The sequence below is a fragment of the Amblyraja radiata genome, chromosome 32 (genome assembly GCF_010909765.2).
Source record: "Amblyraja radiata isolate CabotCenter1 chromosome 32, sAmbRad1.1.pri, whole genome shotgun sequence".
Classification (NCBI taxonomy): domain Eukaryota; kingdom Metazoa; phylum Chordata; class Chondrichthyes; order Rajiformes; family Rajidae; genus Amblyraja; species Amblyraja radiata.
This window is the reverse complement of record NC_045987.1, coordinates 22,341,516-22,360,770: the sequence shown is the minus strand read 5'-3', so window position 1 is coordinate 22,360,770 and position 19,255 is coordinate 22,341,516. Positions and strand designations below refer to the sequence as shown.

Genomic DNA, 19,255 nt, shown 5'->3' with positions numbered 1-19,255 from the left:
ATTACAGGGTTGGACAAAATTTCACAGGACTGCTGTCACTGCAAACAAAACATCAACAGATCAAGGGACAATCGGAATCAAACTGAAATTTGCTGCATCTAACTAGCTGAAAATAATTTTAAATGCATAAAATGGTTCACAAAGCAATTTAGTTTTCGGGGCAAGAGCCATTTTCATTTGGTTAGCTGAAAGATGCATTCCTCTGCTGATGTGCCAAGATGTGGCATTTTGAAATGGCTGCATAAGTGCACTCCTGCACAAAATTGATATTCATTTGATGACTCACCTTGATGAGGACAAACACAAGAACAGGAACAAAGTCATCGGCCCCAGGGACTGAATCCTCATTGGCCAGGCTTAACAGATTCATTATGGTGGAGCACATTCGGAGGATGCACTGAACCTTATCTCTTGGGGTCTTGTATGCATTGATTGTTCGAACCTCAGACTGTGCAGATGGCCATGGAGCTTCCTTCAAGTATACCTGGAAAAGATGCAGAAAGTGCGTGTGATGTACACAATACCACGTCCTCAACACCACTGGCACATTTCCTTAAATTAAGAATTCATTTCTATTTTATGGAGGCAGTCTATCAGAAGCAGGCAATATTAAAAAGGATTAAAACCAGTGTGACCTATTAAAAGAATTATTTGTGCAGTGCAGAGAATTTTTTTTATAATGTGGCTGCCTTTGTGTATTTGCCTGTAACAATAATACCTCCACAGACTTCATGGCGTAGGCATCTCAGCAGCTCCAGAGAGGTGGCTTCCATAGGTACGCACAAAAGAATGTCAAAAGATCAGACCGCATTGGACAAGTTTCACTTGATCTTTGAGCAGCAGCAACTGGGCTGTAAATTCCATTTTGGAGGCAGAAAGGTCTGACGGGAACAGTCTCCTCTGATAATAAGCATAGATCATCTCAGTGAATTAGCAGCACACAGTAAAGGGCCTGGATACTGTATCTTATAGCTGGAAGGAGAGACAGTGGCAGAGACTTGTAATGGATTGGAGGGGAATGCAAGAGAAGAAAGGGGAGGGAAAAAAAGCTGTGAAGCTACTGCCCGAGACATTCTTTTATTTGTCCATTCTGAATGTCAGGTTGCATTTTTTAAACCGTATGTGGAATTGTACTCATCTAGGACTGGGAGGGAAGGGAGAAAGTACAGAAAAACAGTTAGAAGAAAAACATTGAACAGCTATACTGGAAAGGAAAGTGGTAAACAACAAGGACTAGAACTACCCAGTCATTAAGTCAACTTGGATCAAACATTACTAATAAAATGAAACTACCCTGGCGCGGGCAAGATTTAAATCACATTCACCCTGGCTCATGCTCTCGCTCACTTTCTGACGCTGATAACACAATAAACTCTTGGAGATGAGAACAGGTAATCTGCTGAGCTGAGAAAAGTGAGTTTAAAAGGTAAAAGGGATTTTAGGCTCCATGAAGAAGAGCCAACAGCACAGTGAATACAAAACTGTGCTTTGCAGCCTATTTGTTAAAAAAGATTAGTGGCAAATTCCTGCTGTCACAGGTATCCCACCCAACTGGCTTTAGTGGGAGGGGGATGAAGTAAGAGAACTGGTAATTAATCAGGTAAAGTCTAAAATTACCATTTTGTCGAATTAAAAATTTCCCCAAAGTTCATTAGATTGACCCCCAAGACTTGATCATCAGTAACAAACACCAGGAGATGGAGCTGATTCCTGAGGCTGTGGCCAGCAGTGCTGAAGGGAACCACAGGCGTTCAGCCATTTGGACAGATGTCCTGGACGTGTGTGAATATGTCGCCCTGTCACTGCTGTGGAATCCAGTGGGGTATCCGTTTCTTCAAGGGAATCCCAACATTATAATGGAAAATTCACACTCAGATCAATTCAATGTGGTTTCTCAGCAGCAGAATGCAGAAGGCAAATGATTTTATAATTAATTTATGACTATTTCAACAGCTTCTAAATGTCTGAATGTCAGAATCAAACCATCAAAGAGCCTCAGCTTTGGCTCTCATTTTGCATCCTGGTAAAGCCTGCAGGGGTTTTCCAAAGAGTGGGGCCTAATCTATACACCCAACATCGTGTTGGTGCTGAGACCAAGTCATCCGTCTTCAGGATGGAAGACTCAGAGTCCTGCACTCTGCATCATACCCAATGAGTGGAAGCCTGCATCCAAAACCTGGCCATTGGTCATTATTTGCAAGCCAAATTTCATATCAAACATTTCCTTGCTACAATTATAATTTCAATTCCCTATATCAACTACTCCACGGTATATAAGAGGCGTACACAGCATAACTTTTGTCCTTATCAAATCCAATTCCCCCAATTTTGTTCCCAATCAAATGATACCATTCTGTACTACATGAAAACAAAGGGAAAATTGCTCTGTGACACTGGGTGACACTTTCAGGTTATATTTAACACTAGCTGTGTGAAAATATTAAATCCTCAACGTATCTGTACATCATTCTGAAAGCTCTTGTAGCATCTGCAAATGAAATTAAAACTCAAACAAACACACATAAGCAGGCTACTGAAGCCCCAAGCCTACTCTTACAGGATTATAACCTACACTTTCATTCTCATCTACCCATGGTAACCTTTACTACCTTTCTTCAGGTATCCTACTTGCCTCCACCTTCAAAATGTTCCCTTTTAAGGAAGAGACTCCTGACTCTCAATGAAAATGTGACCACTTCTCTGTCTGCTCTACTCTTGTATTCTATTAGCTTGGCAGTAGATGATGACACTCAGATCCCTCAATATCTCACTCATCAATTATATAACTGAGTGACTGAAAGGTACAGCACGGAATCACACCCTTCGGCCCATTCACAATAGTTCTATGTTAGCCCGGTTTCTCATCCTTTCCCTACACACTTGGGGCAATTTAGAGGTTACAAAATCTCTGAGGCGATAACCTACAAAACCACACGCCTTTGGGGTGTGGAAGGAAACTAGAGCACCCAGAGGGAATCCATGCACTCAGAGAGAATGTACAAATTCCATACGGATAGAACCCAGATCTGCGGTTCTGTGAGGCAGTAGCTACACCAGCTGCGCCACTGTGCTGCCCCTATTATTGCTTTTAATATACTTTTATTAGTTTTTAAAAACTTTTATTAATACACTTTTATTTCTCAAGCTAAAGTCAATAACTTTGCATTTTCCCCACATACTGCTTTGCCTGATCTATTTGTTAACTCACTCAACTCATGTATCCTGGAGCCTCCTAAGCTTTTGCAATTTAATTTCTCAATCATCTTTGCGTCATCAAATTTAACAACCATACGACTCAGCGACTTCATCCATTTATATAAATTGTAGAAAGTAGAAGCCACTGCCCCAATCCTTGTGGCAGACCTTGCCAACTGGAAAAAGATCTATATCCTGTTAGGCTGCTGATCTTCTATTCACTGTAATATATTACATCCTAAAGCACGAGCTTCCATTTCCCACAGCTACATACGAGGTGACACTCTCTCGAAATCTAAAGATAGTACATTCACTGGCCCCTCTTCATCCTCAAGGAACTGCAGTATTTACAATGAAAATGTCAAAAATAGCAGATACCGAGAATGTGAAAAAGCAAGAGAAAATGCCGGAAACACTCAGTAGGGTGATATCATCAGAGGAAAGAGAAACATCTTTTTTGCTATCGAAAGAATAGGTCGAGAGAGAGTTTTGGTGAAGGGCTTTTGACCTGAAATCTTAATTCTTTCTCTTTCCATTGTTACTGTGTAACTTGCTGAATGTCTCCAGTATTTTGGTTTTTAATTCAATATTTACACATTTCTTTGTTCCCAAACCTTTTCTGCACAGTTTTGCCAAGCAACAAAACTAAATTTACACAAATCATTACCTCTGGGATTTGAAGTGCCCGGTGATATGCACTGACAACTTTGCAGAGACGCTGAATATGCTCATAGAAGAGTCTGAAAAATAAAATTCATAGCGACTCAATTTAAGATTAAATGATTAAAATGTAATAAATTAGTTTAAACAAGACCAAGCCCTTCATTATATGTCTTTAACAAAGAAAAATATCAAGATATGTTTTGAGCATAAAGTCAGAAACAAAAAGTTGAAGGGTTACAGATTAGGTTATAGGTTGAAGAGAGTGCTGTTTTTACACTTATTTGCAAAATGTGTATTGTGTCCGATGGAATATTCCTAAAATAATTCAGACTGTACATTGCAGAAAAGTCATAAAATGAATCAGGGGTGTCCATCAGTTATTGATAATAAAACTGGAAGTCGCAGTGTTGAACATTAGCGATGTTCAGAAAAGTTGCCGAAATCAAAATCAAATAATTTAATAAAAATCAAAAGAGAATATCTGTAGCCTTCTTAGTCATGTTCAAAATCTTTCAAACTATGCTCCAAAATTATATTTTACATATAAGGCACAGTAAAATCCTGATTAATTCAGATTATTAAAAACGAACTGAGCACTTGATCATGGACACTTCAAAAGCATTTATAAAATAAATTGCTTTGAAACAAGAGCATTTTCACAAACATGAATAATGCACATTTATAATATTGATAACTATGACATCACTTCTGTCCATATTACAAAGGTGGCATGTCCTTGGATTTTTGACCTAACAACTTTTTAAAATTTGATTCCACCACAGTTAAGAAATATGCATCTCTCTCTCTCTCGCTCTCATAGTTATTACAACTGAACTCAGTACTTCACGTTGTAGTGTTTAAACCCTACACTGAAAGCTTACCCTTTTCAGAGTGGCAATACACAAGATAGCATTTTGCTGCAAACTTCACATTAGGAGCAAAATTGCCAACATTTGCAACATTTGAAAATTTAAGCTAAAGAAAAGTATGGTTCCTATCATCTCAATATAATGAATGAATAAGTTTATTGGCCAAGTATTCACATACAAGGAATTTGCCTTGGTGCTCCGCTCGCAAGTGACATGACATACAGTGACAGTCAGGAATGACGCATAAAGCATTAAACATTAATAATAAAACATTATTGATTAAACATGTGAAGTGAATAAAATACCAGAGCAAAAGGAGGTTACAGATTTTTGGTTATTGAGTAGAGCTACTACTCGTGGATAAAAACTGTTTTTATGTCTGGCTGTGGCAGCTTTGACAGTCCGGAGTCGGCTTCCAGCGGGAAGTGATTCAGAGTTTGTGGCCAGGGTGAGAGGGGTCAGAGATGATCTTACCCACTCGCTTCCTGGCCCTTGCAGTGTACAGTTTGTCAATGGAGGGAAGGTTACAGCCAATAACCTTCTCAGCTGATCGGACGATTCGCTGCAGCCTCCGGATGTCGAGCTTGGTGGCTGAGCCAAACCAGACCATGATGGAGAAGGTGAGAACAGACTCTAGGTTGGCCGTATGGAATTGGACAATCATTGCCAGTGGCAGATTGTGCTTCCTCAACTGCTGCAGGAAGTACATCCTCAGTCGATGGTGGCCCCCCATTTAAGGTCCTTGGAGATGATGGTTTCCAGGAACTTAAAAGACTCCACAGATGTGACTGTGATGTTGTTGATGGTGAATGGGGTGAGGGTAGGGGGAGCTCTCCTTAAGTACCCTCTTTACAAACATCGGTTAAAAAAAAAACTAAGATATCAACAGCTACACCATTCATAAATAAAGATCAAAGGACAGCGTTTGGTATGGCATGACCAATAAACATTTTTAAAGACCACTTTCTTTCAATATTCAGTGATTTTATTATTGTCCTAATTACAGAAAGAAAACAATAAAATAACATAGAATGATGGCCCATTTTTGTTGGATTCAATAACGTTCTTGAAAGGAAGCCATAATGAATATCTTGTTACGAGAGTTATTTTCAAAGTTATGCACAATTAATCATACAACACGGAAACAGGCCATTTGGCCCAGCTCATCCATGTTGAACAGGATTTGACACTTTATTGTTACTTATAATTAATTTAAAAAAATATTTATTTATATTATTTATTGTTACTTACTGGTCGCGTAAAATATCACCGTCCTGATTGGGGTAGAAAGCCAGTTTGAAAATGCGGTTCATGACACTGCGTTCAATTGCCATCTGTGCATCCTGGAGCTGTTCCTCGCTGGCGTTCTGCCAGATAACGTCTTGTGCCATAGCTCCATACAATGACTGCAAGAATTCTTCTACTAAAGCTGTTTTGTCATCTGCTGCAGTGAGATTCTGAAAGTCTGCACAAATAGTGAAGCTAAATCAAGCAGTGCACAAATTGCTATTTTTGAGAACTTAAGCAGTGGTATCTCTCTCAGTTTCCACCTCTCCTCCTCCAACAGAGTTGGTTTTCAGGGAATATCATTTAGCAGGCGGTGACTGCCCTCTAGTGCTTCACCTGCAAGTCGTAACAGTGAGTTTTGGCAGGCGATTTTCCATGGAGACTGTCAGAGTCTAGCCAGATTCTGTTTTCATCCACTGCCAGCAAACTTCTCAGTATGGGTTAATGGATAGCAATCAAGAGCAAGAACAACAACTTGTATTTATATAGTGGCTGTAATGTCCCAAGGCAGTTCACAGAAGCTTCAAACAGAATGTTGGCTGATCTTCCTCCTAACTAGCCGGGGAACACTGAGAGCAAACACTGTGCCCCTAATGCTTCACAAACCAAAAATTAGCCAGCACAGTGTGGGTGCTTCAGATCTACTTGGCCTGACCAGGGATAAGGGCTGTTCTGCACAAGCGCCAGGCCACAGGAAACTCTCACTTAAATACTCTGAAAATGTTCAGAGACAAGTTGAAATTATAACATTTTCAACTTGAACCCATCTACTTCAAATTAAGTACTGAAACTTTCTCTAGTGGCGTTTAGCATTGTACTGGATAACAATTACAGACACATTAATTAAAAATTGACAGTAATTCCAATTGTGGAAGGGATGTCTCTTGCTTGTAAAGTACCTGCCACACAAATTTACTTCAGATCCATTTGTCAAAACAGTAACAGAAATTGACATTTGTAGAAAACCGTATTTCACTTTATAATCAACTACAATTGATCACCAATAGTAAACTGCTACACATCCAACAGAATTAAAGCAGATTTTGTCCAATGTTAACAACAAAGTAGAGTGGCATGGTTCATTAAATAAATGCCCCTTTTCTGCCACCATCAGAAAAACAGGCCCAGTAATGGAAACATTTTAAAGAAATTCAGATTTCTGCTCCAGAAATGGTTATTGAGAATAAATACATAACAGATGTGGTCACTGTAGAGTGCGTTACTGGGGGGGCGGGGGTAATAACTGTGCCTTGTTAGATTTGGATAATGTACACTCGACTCCAAGTCTGAACAGCAATGTTCAGTCTACTTGAGATCACACTTTAATTTTATGTCTTTAAATTAAACAAACTAACCCAAGCGCAATTCTCTCATATATTCCCTTTCATGGGAAAGGCAAACACATAATCACAAAGGCTGGCAATTTATCTCAATCTTTTTCTTAATCAGCAAGGTGTCTGCAGATATTGTGTATATTAATGCTCATTAGTCTGTTTTGGGGAGTCAGAACAATGATCAAAATAAGTGTGAAGACAAAATAAGTGTGAAGATGTCGATGTTTCGTATTTCTGATATAAAATAACTAGCAAAGACCAGATGAACCAAACGAGGGCAGCTAGAATGCAAGGAGCAAACGTTTAATCATCCCACACTCCCAGCCTCCACCAATAGCCACGTTCTCCCCTGGAAGACATTCATATTTTCCATTATCTTCCCCAGCTTCTTGTTGGGAAATGATAGCGTGGACACCAGTCACCCTCTAGTCACCTCCCACAGTGGCTGATGCTTGACAATCAATGTCAGCATCAACTCACTCCATTTCCACACATGCCAAAGACACGTTATCAGACTGGATGGGAATGTTTCACTTTTTTCCCCATATACAAATAATGCTGAGGAGAATTGTGCAAACCCAACTTGACCATAACCAATATCAACCTACTTCTAGGAGCTAAGTTCTAGGAGCTTGGAATGGGTGCGGTTCAGCCACTGAATGAATAGATTCACTCCACCAAAGGAATCATAATGTTAACTTTTGATAGTTAATTCAATGAACAGATTTACATCCCACATAGAAACAATCACGAAAAAGGTTTGTTAGTAATCAACTGAAAAGTGCTCCTGTTACCTTTAATAAATTCCAGGATATGCTTCTCTCGACTTTCAAGCAATAGCCTCACACAGACCGTTGTGAAATATCTGTTGGCAACTTCTTTATCTCTCAGCACCCTTTGCAAGAGCCTTTCAAGGTGGGCTTGTGTCGTCTGGAGTCCCTGACGACATCGTGTCAAATAAGCAATATATGGAGCTCGTTTCCTTAAATAAAGAGTAAGATTACTGCACATTTAATGCAAATTAACCAGCAACAATTCATTAGCAAAGTAGGCTGTAACACATAGCAAATAGAGGATGTAGCAAGCTGAAAAATACAGCTGCAAGGAAAAGCTGGCATCATATCCTAGAATTAAAAGCTATAATGGGCTGGAGTGTTAAATGATTATAACCTACTGCTTCTGGTCTTTGAGAAACAATAACACTAGTATGTTAGTATTTTAAACACAAATCATCTCTATGCCTATTTATATGAAAATACTAAAGTTCTTAAACGTTTCTTTCAGTCCTTAGCGGGAGAGTAGTATATGAATGCTTTCCTGCAACAGAGATAAATAGTTTGATTATTTTTCGTAACTGGGATAAATGTTGTTGAGGATAACTCATGGGTTTTCCTTGCCAAAATAATACAGCATCTTTGGATTTATTATGCTAGCAGTAACACATCCATGCCCGCGCTTAAAGGTATTTTCCAAACAGCATAGTAAATAGATTCTACCTGTAGTCGTCAGCAATTGCAGAGAGTAGCTTGCGACAGGTCCTGTTGTCAAATCTGCCAACGCAGCGCATGGTTTCCTGAATCTGTGCCATCAAATGCTTATCCTGCAAATTGATGGCTTCGGCCAGCTGAACTTTGAGAAAGCACACAATCTCATTGTCTAAAAAATAAAGACCAATATAAAAATCAAGTTAGCCTTGGAGTCATACATAGTAGCAATGTTACAAAATTTTGAGATTAAAAAAATCAAGTCTGCAATTTATCTCATCAGATAAAGCATTTATCTCATCAGATAAAGAAGTTTAATTTGACACCTAATTCACTTTTATATCTTCAGTATTAAAAAGTTATGGCCATTTTCATACTCGGAAATTAGCATCCTGTTCCCTATTGCTTTTCCATTGACTTAACACAAAAGCTGTGATCGAGGTCAGTCAACAGCCCATCACTTTCTTAAAAATTAAGAGAACTGAATGAAATTTTCAGTTATTATAGATTGAAGCATTCTGAAACAAATATAAAACATTTTACTTGGATGACCTGAAATTAAAGCATATAATTAGTTAATTACCTAATTGTAGCTAATTACAAAATTGACCGTTGTGACGGAAATAGTAAAAAACACCCAGACTGACTTAAAAATTCAAAAATGAGATATTCTCAAGATCAGAACTTTAATATTATTGTATAATATGCTGTAAGTCCGCAACAGATAGGTAAATAAATTACTATTTCTAGCAATAGACCAAGTCTTTATGGAGAAGATCAGTTGGTACATTGGCATAGCATAATCAGCAGCATCAACATACTCCTCAGATTGTAGCCAATAAGCAACTCTGTACACCTTATTTTTCCTCAACTTTTTAATTTTGGCATTGTAAACCACAAGTTTTTGCTCTTCAAACCACACATGGCATGCCTTTCTGCCCACTACTCTCCCATTAACAATGTCCTGTAGATTCCATTTCTTAAGAAAAGGATCTATTTTTTAAATAGCCTAAGTATCCAAATAACAAACTAATCCCATTCGCACAAGAATTCACAATATAACATGATTTTTAAATCTCAGTCATGAATATATATCCCAGATGGAAGGAATTTAATGCTTAATTCCCATAAATTAATCTAGAAACATCCACCCAAAATATAATCAAATTATTGTTTTTTGCACAATACATGTGACTCAAGCTGTTGTGAATATTTAGTTTAAAAATAATGATCATGGAGAGAGAGAATAACACAAAATATAGACAATTTAGACAGCTTATCTCCAAAAAAAACAGGCATTTTAATCATCTTGCTTCTGGAACCTAATCGATTGGAACGTTGCATTTGCAGTGAATTTGAACCCCATATCGGCAGGAAAAACACTGCCGGTTTGTATGTGGCCCACAATGTGTGTGCCGAACATGATGCCAAGTTCAACTGATCTCATCTGCCTGTACATGATCCATTATCATAGAGTCATACAACACATAAATACATACACAAGAGAATAGGAGCAGGCGTAGGCCACTTGCCCCCTCAGGTCTACCCTGCCATTCACTGCCATCCCAGTTGAGTTTCCATAGCCCTTAACAAGAGCCAATAGTATTTTATTGTCATATATTCCAATACAGAACAATGAAATTCTTACCGATGGCAGTGTTAATCCTGGCCAAATTGGAGAGGCTATGACTTTAAAATGGGGTAAAAGCTTCAGGGCTGCTGGGAGATTTGGTCAATTTGGAATTGCTCTCTGCAGAGCTGGGACACGCTGGGGAGTGGTGCCAGTGTGTCTAGAGCCTAGATACAAGTTGCAAGAAAAGAATAAGAACATCTGCAGAGCCTGTCAATTAGGTGCAAAATGCATAGAATGGATTGGATGGCTGCAAACTAGACATACACCTTGTAAATAATGTTGCAGAGTTCTACTTTGCCGAGTGTTGATTGGATGAGGTATTGAGCCTTGTCTGGGTTTCTAGCAGATCAGGGTAAATGTTTCTAAGTTGGCTTCCTTGAGAAGTCCTGTTTGAATACAATGTATTAAGCTGCTGTACTATTGGGTAAGGGAAATGTCTGTTAAGTATGGGGTTAATCGATATCTGTAATTGGATTATTAAGAGACCACTCCCATGCGGTTTGGCCCCTCGAGGTCCCGGGACATATAAAAGTTCGCTACCACGAGGTCCAGCATCAATCTTCTGGGAGAGCGCTTGGGAATGTGTGACCTTCTGGAGTGTCTCTGTTTGAGCGAGGCCTAGAGGGCTTGATCAGGCAGATTCGAGGATCGAACCCGTGCTGGGATAGGTACAGTAGTTGAACTGTAATTGCGCTTTTGTTAAAATAAAGATTAGTTGTTCAAGTGCTTGATTCAGTGTTTTTACTGAAACTAGACTGGGGGGAAGCTTAGAACAAGCAATTTACAGCAGCACAACAGATATATAATCATAGTTCTCTGTTCCTCTTCTGTTCCATCACTGCAAAGTTCCCAATTCCCCTGCACATTCAAGAAACGATCGAATGTGTAGGAAAGAACTGCAGATGCTGGTTTAAATTGAAGATAGACACAAAATGCTGGAGTAAATCAGCAGGACAGGCAGCATCACTGGAAAGAAGAAATGGGTGACGTTTCGGGTCGAAACCCTTCTTCAGACTGATCTATCCCATTTTGAAATACCTCCAGTGATCAAACCTCTTTAACCGACCGGGGTAGAAAATTCCTGAGAATCTTCATTAGCGAGAGGAAATTCTGATGATGCATCTCTCTGTGGAATCAACTCAACATTTGTCTCTCATGCTCCCTTAATTGTTTCACAAAGATCACCCTCAATCGTCTAAAACGTCAAAGAATGCAGGTCTAATTTAGCACAGTCCACAGAGACCAAGCATCCAACTAATCTTGTTTTATTTTCCTCACATTTCCTTCAATTCCCACCAGATTATACCACACACATATGCACTAGCAAAAATTAACCTACCAACATGCATGTTTATGGGGACCAAGAGGAAAATACAGCACAATGAAGGAGATCACAGCAGCTGAAAGGAAATCCACATGGTCACAGAGAGAACATGCAAACTCCACACAGATAGTGCCGGAGGACAGGATTGAACCCAGTAGAACTGTGAGGCAGTAGCTCTACTTGCTGCATCTCCTTGCTTGATTGATGTGCAAAACAAGAAACAATAGCTGAGCAAGCTAAGAATGCATTGACAGTCGAGGGATATTCGAAAGCCACAAGAATAAGAATATATTGACAGAAACTGATAGAATAATGATTCCTTCTGTGCAATTGGAAGGGAGACTCCCTGCACAAAATAAGGGGGGGGGGGGGGAAGCAACATTTAAGAAACATTTAGACAGGTGCATGGATAGGACAGGTTTGGAGGGATACGAGCCAAATGCAGGCAGGTGGGTCGGCGTGGGCAAGTTGGGCCAAAGGGCCTGTTTCAATGCTGCATGACTATGACTCAACCTTTGCTTCCTGATTGCAGTCAGAAATCATTTTTTTAATTCCCTTGGGAAAATTGATTAAATGGAAATGATTGAATTCAGAATATCCATGAGATGCTGCCCAAAGTGTTAGATATGATTAAAGACCACAAATTATTTTGAGTAGTCTTTACCTTCAGATTCCCCTTGGTCCGGTCCTCCAGGGGGCCCATTTCTTGTTGCTGAATGGCTCACCAAAGGGAAGGCAATCGAGTCAGCTGAACATAGTGCCATTCGCAATTTCTTCTTTGCATCCCTAATTGGAAGAACAAAATGCCATTTTTAGATTCCTGGCAATTAAGCAAAATAGAAACAGGGCAATTCTTAACACTCTGAGGTACCTTCCAGTTTTAGCTGGTTGGTCAATCCCATTAAACATGCTAATAACATTTGGCTATGTGCAAATTTAAACCATTTTGTCCAAAAGTGGGCAAAATGTACAGGACAATAAACTGAAAAGCAACAAAGCAAAGTGGAGAAGTAGAAACAGGGAATTGCAGATGCTGGTTTATAATTTTTTTTAAAAGGACACAAAATGCTGGAATAACTCAACGGGTCAGGCAGCATCTCCAGATAACAGGGTCCCGACCTGAAACGTCACCCATCCATGTTTGCCAGAGATGCTGCCTGACCCGCTGAGTTATTCCAGCACTTAGTGCCCTCCGAAGCAAAGTGGAACAGCTTCCTCCATCAAATTCCACATTCTACCAAAAGGCAGGAGACAAGGAGTAAGCAAAGGTGAAAGAGGCGGCAAAAGGTAGCTTGATTTCTTTCTACACAGGAAGGGATAATAAAGGATGGAGTCTGTAATGGCAAATTTCTGACTTTTCCAGTGTCCTCTTTTCCAGCTACTTACATAGGTAGGTAGGAGTGATCTTACGCAGACCTAATAGAACATGTTCCAGTCGTCATTTCCATATTGGTTGTTTATTGAAGTAGTTGTACAAACAAAGAGATGAACGTACCAGGTTTTCCTTATTCTGCATGCAAGTTGTAGCTGGCTGCTCTGTCCCTGTTCTGGTAAGAACTGTGTGCTCTCCCTCCCAGTGCCCGCCACTTCCTGTCTGCTATACCTTATATACACACCATCCTGTGCATCTAATGACCGCCCCCAAGTGTCCAAAATAATACGGCATGATATATCTAGACCAAATTACATAATATGCCAACAGTAGCTAGCCTAAACATAAATGGCTCCTACAGAGCCAGTCTGAAGACAACAAAACAGACTTGTTATCCTACTATGCCATAGCTCCTGTGACAGACTGAAAAGGATGCTACCTGAAGGAGAATGTGGAGTCTTGAGTCTGGGCCGACTGACTGGCGGAGTCTGGCAGATCATCCGCTGAAAGGTTCTGAAGAGTTTCATCACGTGGCGAATCGTGCATACTCTCATCTCCGATGACCTCTGGAAAAAAGCAAACAGCTTGCATTGTGACGGAGAGTCACTTTCAGGAAAGAGCGATGGAGCAAAGAAGCCCTGAATTTAACCAACCAATAGGAGCTTGGATGCTCAACCAACAATCTCAATATCATGTGCGTTGATTAGCAGGAACTGCGAAACAGTGTTTGGCTTGTGCACTGGTGCTCCATATAATGATGCAAAGTCAAAGTCAAATGTATTCATCACATGCACCAACCAAGGTACAGTGAAATGAATTTGCCATGCAGCGACACAGTTGTAAAACAGAACACATAATACACAATAAAATCTAACACAAACATCCACCACAGCATTCTTCACTGTGGTGGAAGGCATCAAAGTTCAGTCAGTCCTCCTCCCTTGTTCATCCGTGGTCGGGGCCATAAACCCTCCCTAGTCACCGCTACGGACGACCGGATGTACAGGCCCTCTCGTCGGGATGATTGAAACGCCGACGTCGGGACGGTCAAACACATTCCGCGGCTTGGAGTGCCACTTTCCAACCGCAGACCGCGGCTTCCGGATGCTACAGGCCGCAGGCCAGCGGTCGGAGCTCTTCTCCGGCTATCCCCAGCAAGGGATCCCAGACTCCGGAAGGTAAGTCCACGCCTCGCCCGCGGCTTGAAGCTCTGCAGACCACTGCCCCATGATGTCAAAGTCACCAGGACAGCAATCGGGGCACTGCTCTCTGGCATGGGTTCGTCCCCGCTCCGCGATGGAAAACTCCACGCTGCTGAAGCTCTGGGTCCGACTCTGGGAAAGGCCGTTCCAATCCAAGCTGTTAGGCCACAAGAGGGGAGGCGGAGAAGCAACATCGAAAATGTCGCCTCTCCATCGAGCAAGTTACGGTTTCCCCGTTTCCCCCCCTTCACCCCCAACATAAGACACACCGAGAGGCACTAAAACAAACACTCGGACATAACAAAAAAAAACTAAAAAAGTTGAAATAACGAACACACTGCTGGCAGGGCAGCCGACTCACAGCACCCCCAGAGGCCAATGGATAGAGTGAACAGCCAGCACAAAGGTAAAACAAACATCAAACCATGAACAATGAAAGGTTTAAGAAAGAACTGCAGATGCTGGAAAAATGGAAGATAGACAGAAATACTGTAGAAACTCAGCGGGTGAGGCAGCAACTATGGAGCGAAGGAATAGGTTTGGGTCGAGACCCTTCTTTAACCAGAAACGTCACCTATTCCTTCGATCCATAGATGCTGCCTCACCCGCTGAGTTTCTCTAGCATTTTTGTCTACCTATGAACAATGAAAGGATTGCTTTTAAATCACATCAAACTCCTTTAGATCCCTTCCCTACATCCTGTTGAAAACATGCATATCCCTGGTGTGTTACAACATCATGGTTCACAGTTTTGATAGTGAATGCTGCAATGTTAGGAATTATGAGGATTCCACAATCAATTAGGAGGAATTCACTATCAAGTTTGATCCCACACGTACCAGCTTTGGGCAGGAGTTGTATCCAGCATTATCAATGAAAGTTATCATTTTTCCCAACCTTGTGGCAGCATCATTAACACCGATTCCTGCTGCTCTCCGTATCTCCTCTTCTCAGTCTTTTGTCCAAAGTGCTGGAGTAACTCAGTGGGTCAGACAGCATCTCTGGAGATAAAGGATCCTTTGTCTCCCGAGATGCTGCCTGGCCCACTGAGTTACTCCAACACTGTGTCTATCTCTGCAGTTTAACTTCTAGCTTTAGCTTGATATTAATTAGTTACAGCTCAATGCCTGCTGATGCTTTGGAGGCTCTTGCATAACTGTGAGTCTAACCACAAAGTGATTCTTCAACCGATTATTTTGTCTGGTACACACTGATAGCTCAGTGGCCTGACTATTATATAAACCCCACATTAATGATGACATTACATCTCCTGCTCATATAAGATCATATGCCATTACTTCAGTAACAAATGTGACTGACACGGTGGCACAGCGGTAGAGTTGCTACCTTAGAACGCCAGAGACCTGGGTTCGATCCTGACTAAGGGTGTTTGTCTGTACATTCTCCCCGTGACCTGCGTGGGTTTTCTCTGGGATCTCCAATTCCCACCACACTCCAAAGATGTACAGGTTTGTAGCTTAATTGGCATGGTATATCTGTAAATTGTCTCTAGTGTGTTTTGGACGGTGTTAGTGTACAGGGATTGCTGGTCGGCGCGGACACGGTGGGTCGACTGGCCTGTTTCCGCGCTGTATCTCTAAACTAAAATAAAACTAAGATACGATCAAATACCATTTCTAAACCGGAGTGAACATTAAGATGACTTACCTGTAACCTCATCATTTGCAACTGCTTCACTGGGACTGGATCGTTTAATAGCACTTCTGTATTTATCCAGAATATCCTCAGCAGCCTGGGCTTGTGCATTCAACCTGGGAATTGGCTCATCTGGCAACACACAGAATCAGTGTGAACAAACAATTCTAGCTACTCTTTAAAATAAATATGTACAGAAGACTTTTTAAATTCTTAATCTGCATTTACATGTTTATTATTTCTTCTTAAATAGTCTTAACCTTTATGGGCATGTCTTTATTTTTCTTTTTATAAAAGAATCAATGTAAAGTTATGACGACATCATGCTGAAAATAATTATAATGACAAAATGAACATTTTAAATACTATTAATGGTTGCTTTTAAACAGTTTAAATATGGAAATATGAATTAAAATACAAAATTAAAACAATTCAAAATCAGCATCTTATGATTCTGCAGAATAATTGGTACAAATCTTCATTAGTTAGATATTGGTAATGCCTGCACCAAAAGACAATTACAGAAAGGCTGAAAATGGTTGCCATTTGTCACTGAGCTATTTATGGATTAGATCCAGATTGTTAGATTTAATGCATTAATTCTTGAGATCGTTCACACTTTAAAAAAAACAACATATCAAATGATCACCTGTGACTTTGCTCACAGGTAATCCCAGGGTAAAGCGAGAAAACGCAATGGTGCATGCACAGAAACGGAGAAAGCATGCTTACTATACATGCACAAATGTAGGCAGCAAAAACATTACACACAGAAACAGAGTAACTAACTCAAGGCATAGCTCAAACACCAAAAGCACTAGGAACAGAGCAGAAAGCAAGCATCGTGAAAGAGGTTAACCCTAAGCAAGATGGAAAGGTGCAGATACTACAAAATGAAATGGGTAAAATTTGTGATTAGCTTCGTTCCGGAAATGAAGTTATTGATAGAATTCTGGGGAATCAATAAACTCATTAAAGACCACAAATTATTTCTTCCCCCAAGGATTTCTCTGACTATTTATGCACAAACGTGAGGTGCTTCTTAGTGAATATATATTGTTTTTTTAAGAACAGTATTTAAATATATGCCATACTGGATAAAAAATACGCTTGTGACGCAGCTTTATAAATATCACATTTATCCATCACTTACAATCTCTTTAATGGATAGTATTAAAATGTTTTCATAACCACGTATAGGATTGTTGTCTGATTTTCCACTCAATATTAATATATATATTTTTAAATACATTGTCCCCATATAGTTGTCCAAGATGGTAGTTGATGATCTTTCAAAACTGCTCAAGGAAGCAGATATAACTGAATACTTAAAAGGACACAAATGTGCTGGAGTAACTCAGCAGTCAGCATCTCTGGAGAACATGGATAGGTTACATTTCAGGTAGGGGCCCTTCTTCAGACTACCTACTTAATACTGCCCAGGTGATTTCAAACAGCAGAGTGTTAAATGCCAATGTGGAAATTGAGTCACATATAAGCAAATTGGGGACGCATGACAGTTTTTTTTTTTGAAAAACGCACTTGAATAAGTTTTATAAACTCAGTTCGCAAAGTAATTTTTACTGATTCTACCCTTTGCTTCCTGGTATTTAAAAATCTCTAATTAATTTTCTAAATAATCAGCGCACAAATTAACAACAATTAGCAATAATTCCATAAGATGAATGCACCACAATTTGAAATCTGCGCACATTACTTCAGAATTTTTGAGTCGGGGAAATAGCACATCTATCTGACTGACTTTTAATCATCAGCATCTTTAAAGTTTTGCTTGTTAGCACCCAAGAAGCACTTTGGGACAATTGCATGTCAAATATGTGATATGAAAAAGGCATGTTTATTGCTGAATGTGTAGAGTTGCTGCCTTGCAGCGCCGGAGACCCGGGTTCGATCCTGACTACGGGTGCTGGCTGTATAGAGTTTGTACGTTCTCCCCGTGACCACGTATGTTTTCTCCGAGATCTTCGGTTTCCTCCCACACTCCAAAGACGTACAGGTTTGTAGGATAATTGGCTTGGTATTCATAGGATAGTGTTAATGTGTGGGGATCGCTGGTTGGTGCGATCTCGGTGGGCCGAAGGGCCTGTTTCCACGCTGTATCTCTAAACTAAACTAAACTAAACTAAACCCAAGCGAGAATAATAAAGTCATTCGCCCAAAGTCCCTCAAAGACCCTAAAATATTCACTTCTGTCTAATAATTCCCAGACTAGAAAATTAAATTCAACTAATTTAATATCTTTAAGCTAAAATAAATGTATACATTGAAAGAGTATTTTTCCCCGTGAAGTTGCACTAACATGGTCATCCACATTCGTTCAACATTTATAGAATGAGATTTCAGTATACTGATAGTATGATTTTATAAAAGACTAATTACATTTTAGTACTCATAAAACAACTTCTGTTTATTCTTCTGTCAACGATCTTGGGGGCCACAATTAAATTAATCAGCAACCAGCATCCCATTTTAACCACAATCTACATTTCTACATGCTCCAAAAGCATTTTCGGTGATGAAGAGAGGAAATCATAAAGTTGAGTTATTTGTCTTAAATTTTCTACGACCTACTTTCAGCGTTTCCTTTTTACAGACTTGTAAGTCTCTGATCATTTTACACTACCTCAATTATATGGTTGATCATCCACAAAGATTTTGTGATAATGTGACACCATCGGTAGCAGTAACAGGATCAGTCCGAGTCAGCATGGATTTACGAAGGGGAAATCATGCTTGACTAATCTTCTAGAATTTTTTGAGGATGTAACTAGGAAATTGGACAAGGGAGAGCCAGAAATTGGACAAGGTAGAGTACCTGGACTTTCAGAAAACCTTTGATAAGGTCCCACATAGGAGATTAGTGGGCAAAATTAGAGCACATGATATTGGGGGTAGGGTACTGACATGGATTAAAAAAATGGTTAGCAGACAGGAAACAATGAGTAGGGATTAACAGGTCCCTTTCAGAATGGCAGGCAGTGACTAGTGGGTTATCGCAAGGCTCGCTGCTAGGACCGCAGCTATTTACAATATACATTAATGATTTAGATGACGGGATTAAAAGTAACATTAACAAATTTGCAGATGACACAAAGCTGGGTGGCAGTGTGAACTGTAAGAGGATACTATGAGGATGCAGGGTGACTTGGACAGGTTGGATGAGTGAGCAGATGCATGCCAAATGCCGTTTAATGTGGATAAATGTGAGGTTATCC

The 19,255-nt window shown here is 40.1% G+C and overlaps 1 protein-coding gene across 18 annotated transcripts in view; it reads right to left on the bottom strand.

Moving 5' to 3' along the window:
• gapvd1 (GTPase activating protein and VPS9 domains 1) overlaps positions 1–19,255 on the bottom strand; it is a 106,053-nt gene that overhangs the window by 4,563 nt on the left and 82,235 nt on the right. For all 18 annotated transcript variants that reach the window (XM_033048826.1, XM_033048814.1, XM_033048828.1 and 15 more), the window contains 8 exons: positions 16,032–16,151; positions 13,601–13,727; positions 12,454–12,575; positions 8,845–9,004; positions 8,143–8,330; positions 5,979–6,192; positions 3,863–3,935; positions 287–484 (listed from right to left, as the gene is read on the bottom strand). In XM_033048826.1, the coding sequence (XP_032904717.1) occupies positions 287–484; positions 3,863–3,935; positions 5,979–6,192; positions 8,143–8,330; positions 8,845–9,004; positions 12,454–12,575; positions 13,601–13,727; positions 16,032–16,151 (1,202 nt within the window). The remainder of the gene's footprint in view (positions 1–286; positions 485–3,862; positions 3,936–5,978; positions 6,193–8,142; positions 8,331–8,844; positions 9,005–12,453; positions 12,576–13,600; positions 13,728–16,031; positions 16,152–19,255) is intronic.